At 39.4% G+C, this 18,344-nt stretch overlaps 1 protein-coding gene and 1 long non-coding RNA gene across 2 annotated transcripts; both read left to right on the forward strand.

Moving 5' to 3' along the window:
• Window positions 1-469: 469 nt before the first annotated feature.
• Window positions 470-1,019, forward strand: LOC115415640 (uncharacterized). Its single transcript, XR_003934846.1, has 3 exons — window positions 470-502; window positions 583-710; window positions 903-1,019. It is a non-coding gene; the product is annotated as an uncharacterized LOC115415640 (long non-coding RNA).
• Window positions 1,020-7,749: 6,730 nt separating this feature from the next.
• Window positions 7,750-17,204, forward strand: LOC115414853 (serine/threonine-protein kinase PAK 6-like). The gene is made up of 7 exons (XM_030128217.1): window positions 7,750-8,697; window positions 8,932-9,475; window positions 11,708-12,105; window positions 14,553-14,686; window positions 14,755-15,091; window positions 15,501-15,519; window positions 16,930-17,204. The coding sequence occupies exons 1-7, from the start codon at window positions 8,266-8,268 to the stop codon at window positions 17,202-17,204; spliced, it is 2,139 nt and encodes a 712-aa protein (XP_029984077.1). The 5' UTR covers window positions 7,750-8,265.
• The last annotated feature ends 1,140 nt before the right edge of the window (window positions 17,205-18,344 follow it).

An 18,344-nucleotide genomic window follows, 5' to 3' on the forward strand; every position in this document is an offset into this window, starting at 1 on the left:
GTTGTATATATTGTGGTATTGCTAAATTAGTAATTATTTTAAGTTTTTAGGTATACACCATTTTAAGTCATAACATGTTTTTGGTGAAAACACAATCTAACTTTTCCCATTTGGATTTCATATATTTGTGTGATTTTAGGTTCAGTGCATTAATACAGCATGTCAAATGTAAAAAATGATTATAAAGTGACACAAGTGAAATTGTGCTGAAAAAATGATACCAAACAAGACAATGTAAAAACATTTTTATAAGAAATATAAAGTCAAAAGTATTCAAAAACAGCCAAAACACACTCAGACTCCCATGGGCTGGACCTGAATCACCTTGAGTTGACTCGACTGTTCCTTGCAGTTTCCAGAGTTCTGATTGGCTATTACCCATGGACTGGTCATCCTCAGTGGACCTGGTCCTGCAGCAGGACATTACAAAAGTCCAGCAGCTCTCCTCAGCTCAGACCTACATCAGCCTGGTCTGCTGGACCCAGCTGCCCCTCCAGAGCAGGTATGACCCACCTTTGCAGGACTCTGCCTTCTTCACAGGGATTGGGAAGCACTAACTTCTCCCCTCTCTCTACCTGCCAGGTGGATCTAGTGGGTGTGGCTGACACTGTCCATGTCCTGCTCACGAACAGCAGGATGATGCCGGTGAAAGATGCTGACGGGTGGACGGCAGAGAAGTTCAGTGGAGAAGAATCCTGGCACGAAGCATGGTTTGACACATTAGTTTCCTCATCTTAAAACTGAATCATCCTGAACTGTTAAAAGTGATGATAAATGATAAAATTTCAAATGTTAAACTTTACTCGCGTTACAACAGACTCATTTCACTCATTAAACCTGATTCGTGTTAAATCTACCTCCCTTTAGATGTGGTTTAAGCTGGAAAATGTCTGTCTTTACAGTTACATGTTCCAACAGACATGGCAGAGGTTTTTCCGGCTGCTGCTCAACGCTGGTGAGCGCTCATCACAATCCGTCCTGTCAGAACTCACTGAGCTGTTGTCATCATTTCTACACTAAATATCCTGTTTGGTCACCATTCGTCTTCTCTGTTTTTATGTTGAGCATAATAAATAAATCTGTTTTAAAGGAAGGTGTTTCTGTGCTTGACTTAAAAACCACTTCATAAATTAGCTCTTCACATTTAATCCTTGATTTAAATAATGATCCCATCCAGTAGTAGGTATAGTGTTACGCTACAGAAACTCACAGAAAAGAACATTCAACATTTTCCAATGTGAAAACTCTGAAATGGCTGAAATATTATCATGATTTTCTTAATTTAATTTCAGAGTTGTCTGAAAGTTTATGTTGAGGTAAATCTAAAAACTGACAGGTTTTGACTTTCATCTAAAATGTCATTCAGGTTTTAATCTCTGATTATAGTCATAATAGTCACTATTGGTGCTAATTTTAAAGTTACTGGGACATTGTTAACCATGATTTAATCACTTTTAGAAATGAATACATTGTGCAACCTCGGTTTCCATGAAACTCTGAAGTTTTAATTTTTAGTCAGAGGGAGCCATACTCATATCGGAGCCATTTTAAAGGGTGTTTCAGTATGAGTTAACAATGTTCACTTTTTATTTTTAATCAGAGAAATTACAGAGTATGACGGTCCCGTCTAAACTCAAACCTACTCTATATATTTGGAAACATCTAAGCTACTCTTAGCTAGCTACTGTTACCAAGATAATTTTAGTTTGCAAGCTAATGTTATCTGCTGTTAGCTCATTAGATAACATTAGTTGACTTTACCTTGAGAACTAATGCTACTTTCTATTGGCTCAATGGATAATCTGCACTAGCTCAATATGATCATGTTAGCTTGCAAGCTAATCTTTTCTGCTGTTACCTTTGTAATGCTTCTGTTAACTTAGTGGCAAATTTGAGCTAGTTTGTTAGTTCACTGCCTAATATCAACTGCTGAGAGCTAATGTTTGCTACAGGTAATTCATCAAGTAATGTTGTCTGCTCTTAGATTATTATTTAGTGTTTTGCTGTTAGCTCACCAGCTAATGTAAGCTTCTCTTAGCTCACTAGCTAATTTTTGCAGTTCCATTGTAACAGATCTTGTTTTCCACCATGCTGGACTTAAAGTGGTTTCAGAGATTTCCAGTTTATTTCTTTCAGTCTGTATCCCTACTTTTTGTTACAATTTATGCGATGGATAAGCACTGAAGCTAACAGTTAATTCATGGTTTGCCAGCAGAGCTGCACCTCCACCGTGTTGGACTGAAAACTACTATCAAAAGCATTTTTCCACAGGTACAGTACATATTAAAACATCAGAATGTCCCATGGCTCCTAGTGCCTGTTTCTACAGTAATAGGTTGACTCATTTAAAGTATAGCAAGTCATTCATCTCAGACCAAATGTTAAAAACTCAACATCCCATGATTCACCTGATTGATGTAATTCAACTGAAGTTGTGTTGTGAGAGTCAAAGTGCCGAGTGTGTGTTCTGTGTGTTTGATGAGTCACCTGACTCATCTGCCTGAAGGTGAGCGAGGCGTGTTGGGACCTGTGGAGTGAGGAGCAGTTTCACATGGAAACACTTCTCAGCAAATTCACAGTTGAACTCAAAGAATGACTGAAGTCCTCCATGTTTTTATTCACAGCAACTAAAACTGACAAACTTTGAACTGTGATGTCCTGGAGTGTATGCTCTGCATCCATCTGATTCTTGCTATCACTTTTTGCTGTCAGTGTCGGAATTTTCCTCAAGTTCCTATTTGGACTCTGTCAGAAACACTGTGAATCTTAGCTGTGTCAATAAAGCTGCTTTGAATTTGAATTCTCAGGCTGTCAATCAAATGAAACCCCACCCTCATCCAACTTTTTTCCTTCATACCTGCAACAAGGTGAGACAGGGATGGTGGATGGGGGAGGGGGAGAGAAAGAGAGAGAGAGGAACGGCAGCAGGAGCTCACTCACCTGGACTCACTGGACTCACCTGGACTGGACTCACCTGGACTCTGCTGGTCACGGTGAGTGTGTGAGTCCTGTACCTCTGTAACGGCCCTGCTGTTGACATGTGAACTGGATCCTCCAGTGACCACAGAACAACCAGCGATTCTCTGTGTTCACTGTGGTTCTGTAGTTTCACACTGATGTGACACATCTGTCACACAGCTGTGTTGAAACAAGGTTTAGTAGTAAATGGGTCTAAAATGTCAACAAAATACTTAGATTTTATTAAATTTCATTAACATCAAACATTGAACATGTCTTCAACAACAAACAAATGTATAACTTTACAGTAAGAGTACACTGATTATCATTTGTTAATGCGGTGATAAGGATTAATAAATGGTAATTCACAATGAACTATTTACTTCTAATTTTGTCTTTTGCGTCAGTGCATCTTGGTCGACCTTTTACATCTTTTTTAAATTTAATTTATCTACTTAGGTTCTGTAATCTACAGAACCGTTCTATGGTTCTTTGTACCGTTGAACCGGTTTCCATCACTCACATCTGATCCCAAAATCTCTCTAATCTGGATCCATGAACCCGTCATGTAACTGATAATATGGATCCAAAAACTCATCACATTTCAGATTATCTGGATCCGTAATATATTGGACAAAAATATTGGATTCCTGAGCCTTTCACATTGAAAATCATCTGGATTTCTGAACCCCATGCATTGCATGTAATCTGGATCCGTAAACCCCTTGTAATTGACTGCACACTTATCACTTTAGTTTTATTATTGCTATTTGTCATTATTAATCACTTTAGAAATTTTTATGTTTAATCTTTTTTATGCTATTTGATGCCTCTTGTGCTGCTGTAACATTTCAGTTTCTCCATTGGGGAATCAATAAAGTATATCTTATCTTATTTTATCGATAATCTGGACCCCTGAGCCTCTCACACTGCAGATTATCTGGATTTCCAAACCCCTTGCGTTGCAGGTAATCGGACCCACTCACATTACTGATAATATGGGTTTCTGGACCTCTCCATTACAGATAATGTGGATCTGTGAATCTCTCATCTTGCAGAGAACCTGAGTTCATGATTCCCTTACCTGACTGATAATCTGGATCCACAACCTCTCACACTGCAGATCATCTGGTTCTCTGAACCCCTGTGCGTTACAGATAATCTAGATCTGTAAATCCCTTGTGTTAATGATAATCTGCGTATTCTAAATTCATCTGGTTGTTGATTATCAGGATCTGAAGACCAAATGAATTAAAGGTATTGAGGTGCCTTTACTTTAAACCAGTAGTTCCCAACCTTTTTTGGCTCGTGACCCCATATTAACATCACAAATTTCTGGCAACCCCAGACATTAGAGACTTTTTTTTTGCTAAAATTAATTTGCTTTTGATCATGTAATAGTTTGCTATACTATGTTGCAAATAAACATTAATTTTAGATGACATTTAGGCTATATAATGTATATTATTATGCATGGAGGCAGAAAAGCCAGGTGTAGATTACTGCACAAAGTGAGAATTTTATTGTCCTTGGTCAGGATATGTTCAGTCAGTCCATCTTGGATTTACAAGGCTGAGAATTAATACTGAACAAACAATAACTCAAACTATGAATTATGAAAGAGCTGCAGCATCTGAAACTGACCACAGTGAACATTTGAAAGATAAACAGAACCACAGTGCTTCAGTTTCAGCTTCAGAGTTTGTCATGTCTTTTATGTATTGTGATTGTCTCTCTCAACGCACTGTATATTTTTTATTAGTTTTTTTTTTTTTTTTTTTAAATCAATTACTAGAAATTTCAGCCAATCGCATTTGAATTCCGTGTGACCCCCATGTGGGTCCCGACCCCAAGGTTGAAAAACACTGCTTTAAAGTGTCTCTTGGTTTTAATGTAATGTTAACTTATACAAATTAACTTTTTACATTCATTTACATTTTTTGTATTTCATAATAGTATTTTTTAAATGTATTTATCACGAAATAATACATCTTAATGAACATACATATATAAATATGCAAAATTATAGCCAAGGCTAATTTCCATCTTCAGTTGCTTTACATTTGTTTTCATCTTCTTGCATGTTGTAATTTTTTGTTGTTGTTGTTGTTGTTTTTTGGGTTTTTTTAAGTTTTCTCTTGTTTTGTCTTTTATGTTGATTTCATCCTGTGTCTGTCATGTGAGACACTGATGGATTCTCCAAGGGGATGAATTTTCTGTGTGTTAGTGTTTCATTCATTCAGGTTTAAATCAGATGCAAATTGCTGCAAAGTAAAAGAAATAATTATCTAGTATTAGAGAATTCACCTCAAATGCCTTGAAAGTGATGTCTTTTGGAAAATGTGAGTATTACAATATATAGATATTTGTGTTGATATGAAAGGAACATATATAAATATTTGAGTCAAGTAGAGATACTGAAAACTGTACTGAGGTAATGAAGTACTTGTACTGTGTTGGATAATTCCCACTCATCTCTGTCCACATGACTAATGGAGTTGAGGTGTGTTGATGCAGGTTTTGGTGAATCACTGCTGCTTCCAGTCAGACTGCTCTGCTGGTTTACAGACGAGGACTGGAGGAGCTGTCTGGTCATGTAGTGTGTCGGTTTGATTCCTCAGGTATGTCAGTCACACCCTGATCACACACAGCTGAACTACATATTTAATTCACACGACTCATCTGTTAAAGGTCTACCAAACCTGCCACAACACGACCGTCATGAAAACATCAGTCTTTAAATCTTTTGTTTCAAGAGCAAAATAAAAATACTGCTCATGATCCTCAAAGATAATCCCCCTTTAAAAAAATGTCCAAAGAGATGCTGCAAATGGAACATGCTTTTTGCTATGACTGTAGTCTGATAAAATACACTGATACTGGTGTTAATGCTTGTTAAAATATGTATTTCAACAGCGATGTCCTAAAAAAACAAAGGCAAAATGTACATCATGAAAAGATGCAACATGACAATAATGATGTGAAAAATAGCATCAATATGCAATAAGATAAAATTTTGTGTAAAAGACAAAATGAGATGTAAAAGACAAAAGAGTAAAAAATGATGTAAAAGGCGGAACAAGATGATGTAGAAGATACGAGATGAACATGATGTAAGAGAACTAACAAGACAGAAAATATGTAAAAGAGGATTTAATTCTGCATTAAGAGTTGTATTAAAAACCAGGTCTTAAGTAAATGGAACCATATGAAACCAATTAATATCAATATTATGTGCAACTATATTACAAATATGTAAATAATATGCGCTATTTACAGATCTTATCTTAATGATCAAATTGTGTTATATTTACTAAAAACATCTGCATGAAGACATGCTCATTTTCAGTTTTGTAAAAAGGAAATGTGCAAAATCACATACATGCTGTAAAAAAGTATGTTATGGTTAGTTTGTCTGATTAGAAATTAGACAAAATGTCTGTCATTAACATAAGCAAAATACAGAAATTAAATGTTTCAAAAGATGTATATGTAAAATAAAGTCTAAAATGTGTTCATCATATTTCATTTTTTTTCCACTGTGTCAGGACCTCTGATTCCTGTTTATATAGATCGGTTTAGGTTGACTCTCTCAGCTCTCATGGCTGATTTCAAAATAAAAGCCCGTCCTTTCCCTGCATTACACAGATTTTGTGTGGTTTTCCCGGTTGGCTGACTGGAATCAGATTCTCTGTCTGGAAACTGACACCGGTCTGTTGTTTTAAATCCCAGATCTTCAGCTGCACCCCCCCTCCAGGCCACGGCCTCCTCCTCCCCCTCAGATCATTTAAAGGGACACGTCGTGCAGTAAAGTGACGTATTAGGTGGCTTCTCACAGACAGGTACAGGTAGGATTTCACTGAACAGCAGTAAAAGTGTGTCACATGATAATAAAACTAGTCTTGCAAAGATAATGTCCTGTTTGTGAAGTGGGAGTGGAGGAGGATGTGGAGTCACATGGTGGAGGTGGAGACACTCGGCTTCATCGTCTGTTTGTCTGTTGCCTCCAGCTGATCTTAACCCAGCAGGACCGGACAGGTGGACGGACACGGTACACAGGTGAGTCACCGTTACACATCTATACATGTCAACATTTGGAAAAGAGGACAATCAGTGACATGCTGGTCGGAAAGACAACGCCTGGAGGAAACCTGTCTTAAATGTGTCCTATTGATTGACAGACAGAAGGGGAGGGGCTTACTCAAGGGGCCACCAGTGCTACAAGTAACACCGCAAGCATCTGAGAAACAACCTGAAGTCGACATTACTACTGACACAAATTGATCCTGTTGACATGACAGAGCTAAAGTTTTTTTTTTTAAATTTTGATGTAGAAGTGTTAATAGCTCACAGCAGCTTTTGTTTTATTTTTCATTTTTAAAAATACTTAAAAGATGAAAACTAAAAGTGAGCTTCCAAATGTCAGAAAATTTGATAAGCTAACTTTATTTGACCAACCTAATATGGGAGTTCACCTCAACTAACTGTGGGCTACACTTGCTGTAGTGGGTTGGCTAACATGGCTTTACAGCTAACACAGGAGTTAATAAATAGACTCTGTTGGCTCACAGAAGCAAGTGTTTTGTTTTATTATGCTGTTGTTGGGTAAATGTAACATTAACCTTAGCTTTACTATTATACTCCCTCTTCAGTGTCTTGGTATTTACATAATCCCCTTTTCCACCACAGGAACTTTAACTTTACTTGGGATTTTGAAAGTCCTTGATGCGTCTCCACTGAAATTACCTAGATAAAAAACTTTAACTCAACTGAAAACATTCTCTGAAAAAGTTCCTAGTATGGGGTAGGAGTTTTCAGATCCCCCGGAATTTTTGAGAAGTGGGGCTGTGTGCTGTAGAACATTGATTGGTGGAACACACTTGCAGCGTTCTTCACTTAAGTTCAACCACAACATTTAAGCCAGTGTGCATCTGCAAGCTTGTTTATTCCATTTCTACAAGCTTTACTTCATTTGCGTTTTGAACATTTGGAAAATGGAGCAAAAGAAGAGAAGCTGTGACAAGTGGATGGACGACGATGTTCGTTTGACAAATACGTTCTTCTGAGAGTTTAAAGTTGCTATTTTCAGGATATTTGGCTCGCTCCAACGAGTACATTGTAATCATCAGTCTGTCCATCCGACTAAACTAAAGAGTGTATTTGACAAATTCGTTCAAAACGGTCTGGACAACATCAAACATTTTATTAAATACACTCAAGAGAAACTCAGCATGACTTCAGTTCAACAACTCAAAACAACCAAGCTTGATTTGACTAGATTTCCCAGAACTTTGAGGTGTGGTGAAAATGCAAAACGCACAGTTTACAAGGAAGGATTTTTCCCAGTTAAATAAATTCCTGGAAATAAAAGTTCCTGGGAATGTTGGTGGAAACAGGGCTATAGTGTCTCTAAATTTTAGGGCCTTAACTGGAACCAGATCCAGGACTAATCCTACCAGTAACACCTGCAAGATTCAGATTGTCCTTCCTGTTGTTTTCCTCAGGTCTTGTTGTCACTGTGTTTCCGTGGCGATGTTCCGGCGCAGGAAAAAGAAGCGCAGGCCGGAGATCTCCGCACCACAGGACTTCCAGCATCGTGTCCACACGTCCTTTAATGCAGTGACGGGGCGTTATGTAGGCCTCCCTCCACAGTGGCAAAGCGTCATCGACACGCTGAAGAGGCCACGCCCCCTGGTGGATGCCTCCAGGATCACAGAGGTGGAGCTTGGACCTAAAAAGGTGCACTCAACCCCCTGAAACCTGATTCATTAACACCTCCTTTTTTACTCTGTATTTTCTGGATCTCTGATGGAAGGAAGGAAATTCATCTCGTTAGTTTTTGGAGGATGCTAAAGCAATGATGAATTGTAATAGCAGATCTTATTCCAGAGATGACTGAGCTTTGATGATTTAATTATGTAAGTAAAAAGTCCAGTCAGACTGTTAATCATGTGGTCATGTGACTTCCTGCAGAGCATCGTCCGGGGAAGCTTCATTGGTCATGAGGACTACATCTCCCATGTGATCGCAGAGATGGGCCGCCTGTCCGTCTCCAGCTCTAACTCTCTGCGGCGTAGCAGTGTGTTGGCACGGAAACGGGCCCAGTCTCTGGGTCGACTGGGGGAGCTGGTCGAAGATGAGCCATACCAGTATGAAGAGCTCAGTCCCCATGGAGACAGTGGGAAGAGCAGCAGCCGTTCCACCTACTGGCAGGACCGGATTCGACAGGTCCGCAGTGAGAGCGGCAGCCCCCACCTGCCCCGAGCCAAGTCCAGCGGTGAGGTGCGTCCTGAGGCCACGCCCTCCTCACCTGTCAGCAGGCCCTGTCTCAGGACAAGCTCTACGCGTGCTCAGTACGCCCGCAGTGAGGGGGCGGGGCTCCGTGGAGGTGGGGTCAGCAGACAGAGGCCCGCCTCCTGTCACAACAACCTTAGACTGAAACCAGCTGTCAATCACCTGCCAGACCTGCTGTCATCCTCCTCAGAAACTCCCAGACGGCCACGCTCCTCCTACGACCCACAGGTAAAGTAGAAGAAGAAATTCAGGTGTTGATAGAAGTAGAACAACTGATTCTTCACAGTAGAATAACAAAGTCCAGAATCTGAAATGTCCCCATCGTATAAAAGACTTTGAAGGACAAACTGAACCTCATGTCGTTAATGTAATGTGAAGATTATTAAACAATTCTGAGTGTTGTTTGTCCAGAGACCAGAAACACATACCTTTAAACTAAATGTAGAAAAGTTAAACCACATTCACTACAAACAGCTGTAACAGACAATATTTATCTGTTAATCCACTGATGCATTTAACTTTGTGTATTAAATAACCACAAAAGGTAAAACAACAGTGCATAATTCGATCTTTCACCTGTCAAAGCCTTTAGTTTGAGATTCCATTGTTTTTCTGGAATAAAACACTTCAGGATTTTTAATAATATTATTTTCTTATTTTCTAGCTGTAGTGGACAGATGTGTGCAGGGCAGAGATGTGAATGTATTTGTTCAATATTACATCTTGTTCTGACCGATGATCCTCTGTGTTTCCCTTTTATTTCACATTGAATTTAAAGATGTTCACAGATGGATTTTTTAAAATTATGTTGTTATTGTATGGTTAAATAATTCAATGAAACTTAGTTCAGTTTCATTCTATGTAGCAGTATCGTGGTATAAAAAATTACAGAAATCTCAAAAAGTCCTAAAATCAAAGTTTCCTTATAATAGTTACAAATATATATATATATATATCAGTGGCGGCCGCTCGTCTTTCAGACAGGGGAAGCTCATTGTCGGCGTACATCCAAAAAATTGTCAAGTTATTTAAACATAAATTCAGCCCTCCGTTCCTTTTAAGAAAATGGTCAGTGACCTTATCATACCAAGTAGGCGTCTTTTCCAGGGACTTGATAGCTAGTTCACTCCGACCTAGCCAACAGTATGATTGATTTAACGATCTACAAAACGATATTAAACTCGAACAAGAAATTATTAAATTATGTAACTGAAACAAGAAAACGCTGAAATTATGTTAAATTGAAACAAGGAAGTACAATGAGTGTGTTTATTGACAGTGCAAGAAATGAACGAGTAATTTCGTAGTGGTTTCTCTGATTTCACAGCAGAATGCGCGACGGTATTAAACTAAACTGTGTCAGTGAAGGAGTAGATCTGAAAACAGCTGTCAATCAAACGGGTTTCAGTCTTTCAACTGATCCTCCAATCAGCACGTGGGATTCTGGCGTCCAGCCTGGCCGAGCTCCGCCCACAGCTCCGTTTACCCCCAGAGATGCCCGGCGTCCAGGGGCGGAACAACATCGTGGCATTTATACAATTACCGTCCAGTTTTGAGGCAATGAAAAAAACTGTTCCACTCAGTCCCGTTGAAGCCGACAAATGCACTGAGCAGAGATCGAATGAGAAAATAGCGCAACGGGAATGTATGAGAGTGAACAACATCGCGTCCGTTGATTTGTGATAAAGCTGATTCTGAATGAACTCATCTTTGAGATGACCGTGTTCTAACACATTTGTAGTCAATAAAATGTCAACACAACAGTACATATTTAACCATTTAATTTTTGTAATTTTAGTGGAAGCTGGGCTTCCCTTGCAGTCTATGAGAAATCGCCACTGATATATATCTATATATATATATATATATATATATATATATATATATATATATATATATATATATATATACACACACACATACATACATACATATGTATACATATATATACGAGGGCCGTTTAACAAGTTCATGGCCTCACCCAGAACAAAACAACACAGACTGATAATTTATTTTTATTTTTCAACATAATCTCCATTTACAGCAATGCACTTGGTCCATCGATGTTCAAGCATCACTATCCCATCACGAAAGATTGTAACATCCTGTATTATAACAACCAGTATTTCTGGGTGAGGCCATGAACTTATGAACAGCCCTCATATATATATATATATGTGTGTATATATATATATATATATATATATATATATATATATATATAAATATATATGTGTCTGCTATCTGGAGAGTGCCAAGTCATTGCATCTAAGCATGCTGCCATATTTGTGACATCGTTCTTCAAGCTTATATTTTCACCTCAGATTTTCGCTATTGACAGTTATTCAGACTCTTATGCTTCTTTCTTTCATGGCGCCTCTCACTGTTTTCCAGGAATCAAACGGTTAATTGGTTCATTTTTTTTCTTCTTGTCCCCCTCCAGCTGTCCTCCCCGTCCTCCCCGTCCTCCCCATCCTCCCCCCCTCCCTCCCTCCCCCTAACAGCACCAGCAGCCCCCTCACAACTAGAATCCCACCTGACCGCATGCCCCGCCCCTCCTCCACCTTCCTCCCTCAGCCTCGCCCTTCCTGCCCCACCCCCACTCCCTCCCAGCAGCCATCAAAACCCAACGGACCCGGCCCAGCCAAGCTGACCCATGACCAGTTCAAGGCAGCACTGCAGCTGGTGGTGGATCAGGGCGACCCGCGGATGACGCTGGAAAACTTTGTCAAAATTGGTGAGGGCTCAACAGGGGTCGTATGTGTCGCCCGTGAGAAACACAGTGGCCGCCAAGTGGCCGTGAAGATGATGGACCTCAGGAGGCAACAGCGTAGGGAGCTGCTCTTCAATGAGGTAAAGCTACTAGTGCTCGTCTGGTTACTAATATTTACAGAAACATATTAAGTTCTACCAAATTCCTTAATAACTAATGATACTTCAACATCTTATTAATAAATCATGACACCAAAAGAGCAGAGAAGCTGTTGCCAGATATCATTGCTAATGTTGACTTCCTGTGGAGCCACTAGTATCCCAATGGTGATTTTTAGTATTGAAGTGTCATATGATAAATCAGTCAGAACCACATCATGCTGTAGTCCACTGAGACCGTTCCAGGTTTGGTACAACTGTCAACATGCATTTCATGTGTTTGGAAATGTCATTTTTGACCAAGTGTATAGTAATGACATCGTGGTGGGTAGGAGCCTGGGCTTTGAATCCTGAGTAGAATATCCCCAATTCGCTTTTGTTTCCTTCTAGTTTTCGATCTCAGATATTTTTACTTGGGCACCAAAACTTAGATTTAGATTAAGGAATAGGGCTAAGAAATCATCTTTTAAATATCACCATGTTTAAAAGGACTTCCACAAATATCAAAGAATAGCAGCCTGTACAACACACTGGTGGAAAAAGCTGGTCTTTTGCAAAAACTATCATTAGTTTAAGTTAACTTCATTATCTTGTGTGAAAATGATGAACTTCTGCCAGTTAAAGTGGACTAACTGAACTGAACTAAAACAGACAGTAAGTTAACAACATTAATGCTACAAACAACCCATGATGCAGAATCCTTGAAATATTCACACTGAGTATCACTGGAGCCTTTTCTTTTTTCCAAGCAGCTGCATTAGAGACACTGATGCAAACTTCAGGAGTTTGTTAAAGTGTCAACTGTCTTTGATTTATTGTCATCAGAGCATAAGACAAGCTACCAGTATGTTTGGAAAGGACCTGATGAACTGTACACAGACGAGAGTGTTGTGTCTACAATCCACATGGTGGTGGTTCAGTCCTTTATGTATTTAACATGTTTAAGGAGAATATGGTCCCTCCTGTTAAGGTTTGGTTAAACAACTGTGGAGTGGTTTTGCATATTCCCTTATCTGAACCTGATCAAGCACTTGTGCATTAAACACAACATGGAGGAACTTCAGATTCAGACAGTTTCTTAGAAGAGGAAGAACATCTCACAAATGTTGTGTCATACAGAATCAAGGCTGTTCGTAAAAACCATGATGCTGAGACTGAATACTGACCCTGGAGTATGATTTAAGTGACTGTATTGAGATGTTTACTTCGTGGAATTGCAAATTTCCCTGTTGTGGGAGTACTTTACCTTTAGGTCAGTTTGTGTAAATAAATCCCAGTTTGCTCTTTAATGAACTTCAGTTCCTCTAACGCATTTGCTTGGAAAATTACAATGAAATCACATCAAAACTGTAAAAGCAGGGGTGTCAAACATACGGCCAGCAGGCCAAAGTTAGCCACCAAAGGGCCAGTGAGATGAATTTGCGAAGTGCAAAAATTACACTGAACATATCAACAGGTAAAGGTGTGAAATTCATTTTAGTTCCAAACTCCAAATTTTAATAATATGCCTGTAGCTAAATGTTTTGTGCCTTTGTAGATCCACTTTGATCTGTAACACCCATGTAAAAATGAAAAGTTAAGGCACACTATTGTTAAAATTACACTTATTTTTCTTAAGAAATTTCATGTTTTTCCGGTTATTCAGATTTTTCAGTGAAGGATAGTTTGTAAATGTAAATATGTTCATATTTTAATTTTACTTTTTTGTACTAAAAGAAAGAGGAAAATTTGGAGTTGTCATTAATTATAGGCTATTATGCTATTATTGTACTGGTCTGTCTATATGTGGCCCCTGAACTAGAATGTTTATCACTATGTAAAAGGCTGGATTCACTTTAGGAGCTACTTTAGCCTGGCCAGCCATCCATCTTTTTCAATGAGAAATCCATCTGGAATTGCGGGGCTTGAATCCAAATATGAAGGTGGAATTAACAGGCGCCGAGTAAACCACACAGATAAGATGAATGTGACATAATAATGCAACGAGCGGATCCTTAATAACAACAAACCTCAGCATGTTTCCATCATGGTGTGTGGTGCTGGTGGTTGAGTAGAAACTTTGGTGAATGATTACTGTCGCTTTTGTCAGAGAAACTTGAGAACGCAGGGTGTAATCTGTAATTCAACCCTTATTTTTGAATCACGTAAACAACTGACAGCAGTTGTTAAAGAGATTTCCTGACTTGGAACTGACTTTGACTCGCGACAAAAAGAAGCCAGTGCATGTGACGCATTGGGAAACACCCGCACCAAAGACTTGTGATTGGTCGGTATAGAATAGATCGTGCATATTTCAGAGCAATTGACCCAATTCCAAACTGTTTTCTTAGTATTGAATACACTGAGAAAATCGGATGGATGGCCAGGCGACTGTACAGTATGTTATCATGCACTGTCATCACCTGTCCTGTCTGTACATTTCCTATCAGGTGGTCATCATGAGAGACTATCGGCATCAGAATGTGGTGGAGATGTACCGCAGTGCTCTGGTGGAGGACGAACTCTGGGTAATCATGGAGTACCTGCAGGGTGGCGCTCTCACCAACATTGTCAGCGAAACCAGGTGAGCAAGAGGCGGTGGAAGCTTGGTGATTGTAGTTTGTTTGTTTGCTGAAAGTGTTTTTTTGTCAGGCTGAGTGAGGAGCAGATGGCCACGGTGTGCGAAGGTGTCCTGAAGGCGTTGGCGTACCTCCACTCGCAGGGCGTCATCCATCGAGACATCAAGAGTGACTCCATCCTGCTGACGCTGGACGGGAGGGTGAGGCCCCTAAACTGTCTACTGTTACCACCATCACCCTCATGGTCCTCACCTTTTTCCTTCTTCTTCTTCTTCTTCTGCAGATTAAACCTGTCAGACTTTGGGTTCTGTGCTCAGATTAGTAAAGATGTCCCAAAGAGGAAATCTCTGGTTGGGACGCCATACTGGATGGCACCAGAGGTTATTTCCAAAACACCGTACGGCACAGAGGTAATAACAAGGAGACGACAACACACATGATCCAACAAACCAAACACAATGAACAATCCAATACGATCCAACAACCAAACATGATCAGTAAACCAAACATGATCCAACAAAACAAACACTGCAGCCCACTGAATATTATATTTTATTTGGTATGTTCAGATTTCTGCTCATTTCCATCCACTACTGTTTCAGGACTATCCAGAGCCGGTTTATCGTCATGTTCCAGTGTGGTATTTCATCTAGTTGTGTTGGACTTGAGCTGGTGATTTAGGAGCTGGTAGATCTCAGAGTTATTTAGACCAAACTTGAGTCCGGTTTTAGTTTTAGTCTCTGAACTGGACCTCTAGTCTGGATCATAAAACTCTTCCACCTGTTTGTCAAAGCCGTGATCTAACCTTTGCTTCTGCAGCTCCTCATACCCGAGTGCGGTTCGCTGCTGTTTTCCAATCTGTCACATCAATTTGTGTCCTTGTATTAATTCAGAGAATGTTGCACTGGAAACATGCAAATAAACATTTGAGATGGAAACCTGCTGACTGTTTCCTGTTGGTCCTTCAGGTGGACATTTGTCTCTGGGCATCATGGTTGTAGAGATGGTGACGAGAGCCACCATATTTCAGTATCACCCATCGCTGCCATGAAGAGCTGAGAGATGAACCAGCGCCAATGTCAAGAACATCCAGAGGGTCAGAACGTTAAATTAATCTCGACGCCTTTAGATCTGTACTGTTTATATCCTTCAGTGAGTCCTAAGGGTGTATGGAGCTAATATCCTGCTCAACTGGACAAACGGCAGAATATATTTGAGGATATATTCTGGCACTACTGTCTTTAGCTTCCAGCCGACGGCTGTAAGCTATGTCGTCATGCGGCGTCGTCTGTCATCGGTCCGTTACAAAACTTTCAATCATCTTCTTCTCCGAAACTACAATTCCGATTGACTTCAACTGGTATACAGCTTCTTTATGATGATGTCAACAAAGTTAGTGAAATTATTTGGATCTGGATCTGATTCTGGATTTGGTGTGACTTTGAAAAGTTTCCCCATTATAGAGATAGGAAGTGGATCGATGCAATAACTCAGTAAATATAAATGATATCAAGTGTAAATTTCTACAGTCCAGCCCTGATGGGGAGATGACCAAACATAAAGGCCACATGCTGAATCAGGATCTTCTTTTGGATCCGGGAACTTAAGGAAAATTTAACATGGGCTCTTATGGGGCAAAAATTTCAATTGTCTTTTTCTCGAAACTACAGTTCCGATTGATTCAAAACTTGGTATACAGCTTCTTTATGATGATGTCAACAAGGTATTGAAATTATTTCGATCCGGATCTGATTCTGGATTTGGTGCGACTTTGAAAAATGTTCCCATTATAACAGATAGGAAGTGGATTGATGCAATAAATCAGTAGTATCAATGATATCAAGTTGGAATTTGAATTTTTTACAGATCTGATTGGAATATGACCAAAACTTGGGCTATTTCTGTAATATAATAAATACACATAACTGAGTGATAATAAATGGCATCTGGATACATTTCCCAAAGCTTTTCATTTGGCCGGTAAGCTACAGGGCCATTGGTCCTATTTTTTATAGTTATTGTTATTACTATTTTCTTTTCCTTTTTGTTTCATAATTCTTCTTTTATGTGTACATCAATGCTACTACTGAAACCCACTTTCCTGATGGCTCTGCCCAAAGGATTAATAAAGTTCTATCCAATGTAATGTAAATATAATGTAATCTAATGGTCAGTGTGGTTTGCCAATACAAACATTCCTATCAAAGCCTTTACTCGGGTAATAACGTCACCCTGTCCCCTCTTGCAGGTCTCTCCGGTGATGAAGGACTTCTCAGCTGTATGCTAACTCGTGACACCCTCCGGCGCAGCAGTGCTGCTGCTTTGCTGGAGCAACCCCTTCCTTCTGCAGGCCAGACCACCACGTTGCCTGGTGCCTCTGGTGAGAAACACCAGCAAAAGCACACCACTCTGCTGAACACCTGTACACCCGAGGGACCTGAGGAACCAGCAGGACCGGAAAACTCACCCAAGGGACTTGAACTGAGGGATTCTGAACTCAATCAAGGGTACCCAGTGGCCTGAGGGACCTTAACTCACCTGAGGAACTCAAACCCACCTGATGGATCTGAAAGACCACAGGGACTTGAACTTGCCTGACGGATCTGAACTCAGCCAGGTGAAATTTTCATGATGAACTAACTATAAAAGGAGTTGGACTGTTCCACCAGTATGGACACTGTGAATGAAAGAGTTAATGTATTTTATTGCCAGCATCTCATTTTGAAAATCTTGTCCGATGTTTGCTGGCTGCTGGTTGACCTTTGACCCCTCTCTACTGCTTCACACATGGAACAGTGAAAGATTAAATGTTTCCACTCATAATTCTTTTTTAAATTTAATAAGAGCCTAAAACACTTATTTTGTATTACAGTAATTAATTTAAAAACTTTGTGATATCATAAATCGTGTGTTTAATGTGACATTGTTTTGTTTTCAGGAAGTTAGTGTTGTCCAGCCCACTGTCCTTATCTCTAATGACTCCAACAAAAATGGCTTAAAATACCAAACTTGAAGTTTCAAAACAGTGGTCTATATTTCAGAGGGTCCTGCTGCTCTTATAAATGAAGATAAAGTTACAGATTTGAAGAATCACAGCAGAAAATGGATGAAATAAACCTACTTGTCCTCATATCCCAGCCATTATATCTAAACATTACAACACTCATTGTGTCACCACAGCAAATGTCCCTCAATTCAAGTCACAGTTAAAGTCAAAGTTAGCTTTATTGTCAGTTTGTCATATGTACAACACTCACAGAAGACTGAAAATTGTCTAACTCTAAGCCCCACGGTGCAGCAAGGAGCATAAGTAAAAAAAAAAAAAGAAAAAAAAAAAAAAGAAATAGAATATATAACAATGAACATAGAATATAACTGTAAAGGACAAAGGTCTGAAGAAACAATTACATAAGCCCTGAGCCATTTGTTTCCTGTGGGAATCATTTCAATGTAACACAATACAATGGATTTGTGAACAGCTTCATTCATTCAAAAAAGCTTCATTCATTTAAACCAAGTTATGATCAGAAAACCGCAAATGTGAAACAAAATTCATGGTCATCTTTTTATAATTTTGTATAATTTTCAGCAGGAGAGAATACTTTTATTATTGGATCTGCTTAGTGGTGCAGTTTGTCTCATTGGTCTGTTTTTTAAATTAAA

The sequence above is a fragment of the Sphaeramia orbicularis genome, chromosome 24 (genome assembly GCF_902148855.1).
Source record: "Sphaeramia orbicularis chromosome 24, fSphaOr1.1, whole genome shotgun sequence".
NCBI lineage: Eukaryota > Metazoa > Chordata > Actinopteri > Kurtiformes > Apogonidae > Sphaeramia > Sphaeramia orbicularis.

Bases quoted from the DNA above. Each gene is read 5' to 3' on its own strand.
- LOC115414853 (XM_030128217.1), top strand. From the start codon at position 8,266: ATGCAAAACGCACAGTTTACAAGGAAGGATTTTTCCCAGTTAAATAAA. The intron at 8,698-8,931 runs GTGCACTCAACC...GACTTCCTGCAG, and splicing joins TGGAGCTTGGACCTAAAAAG to AGCATCGTCCGGGGAAGCTT. The intron at 9,476-11,707 runs CACAGGTAAAGT...CTGTCCTCCCCG, and splicing joins GCCACGCTCCTCCTACGACC to TCCTCCCCGTCCTCCCCATC.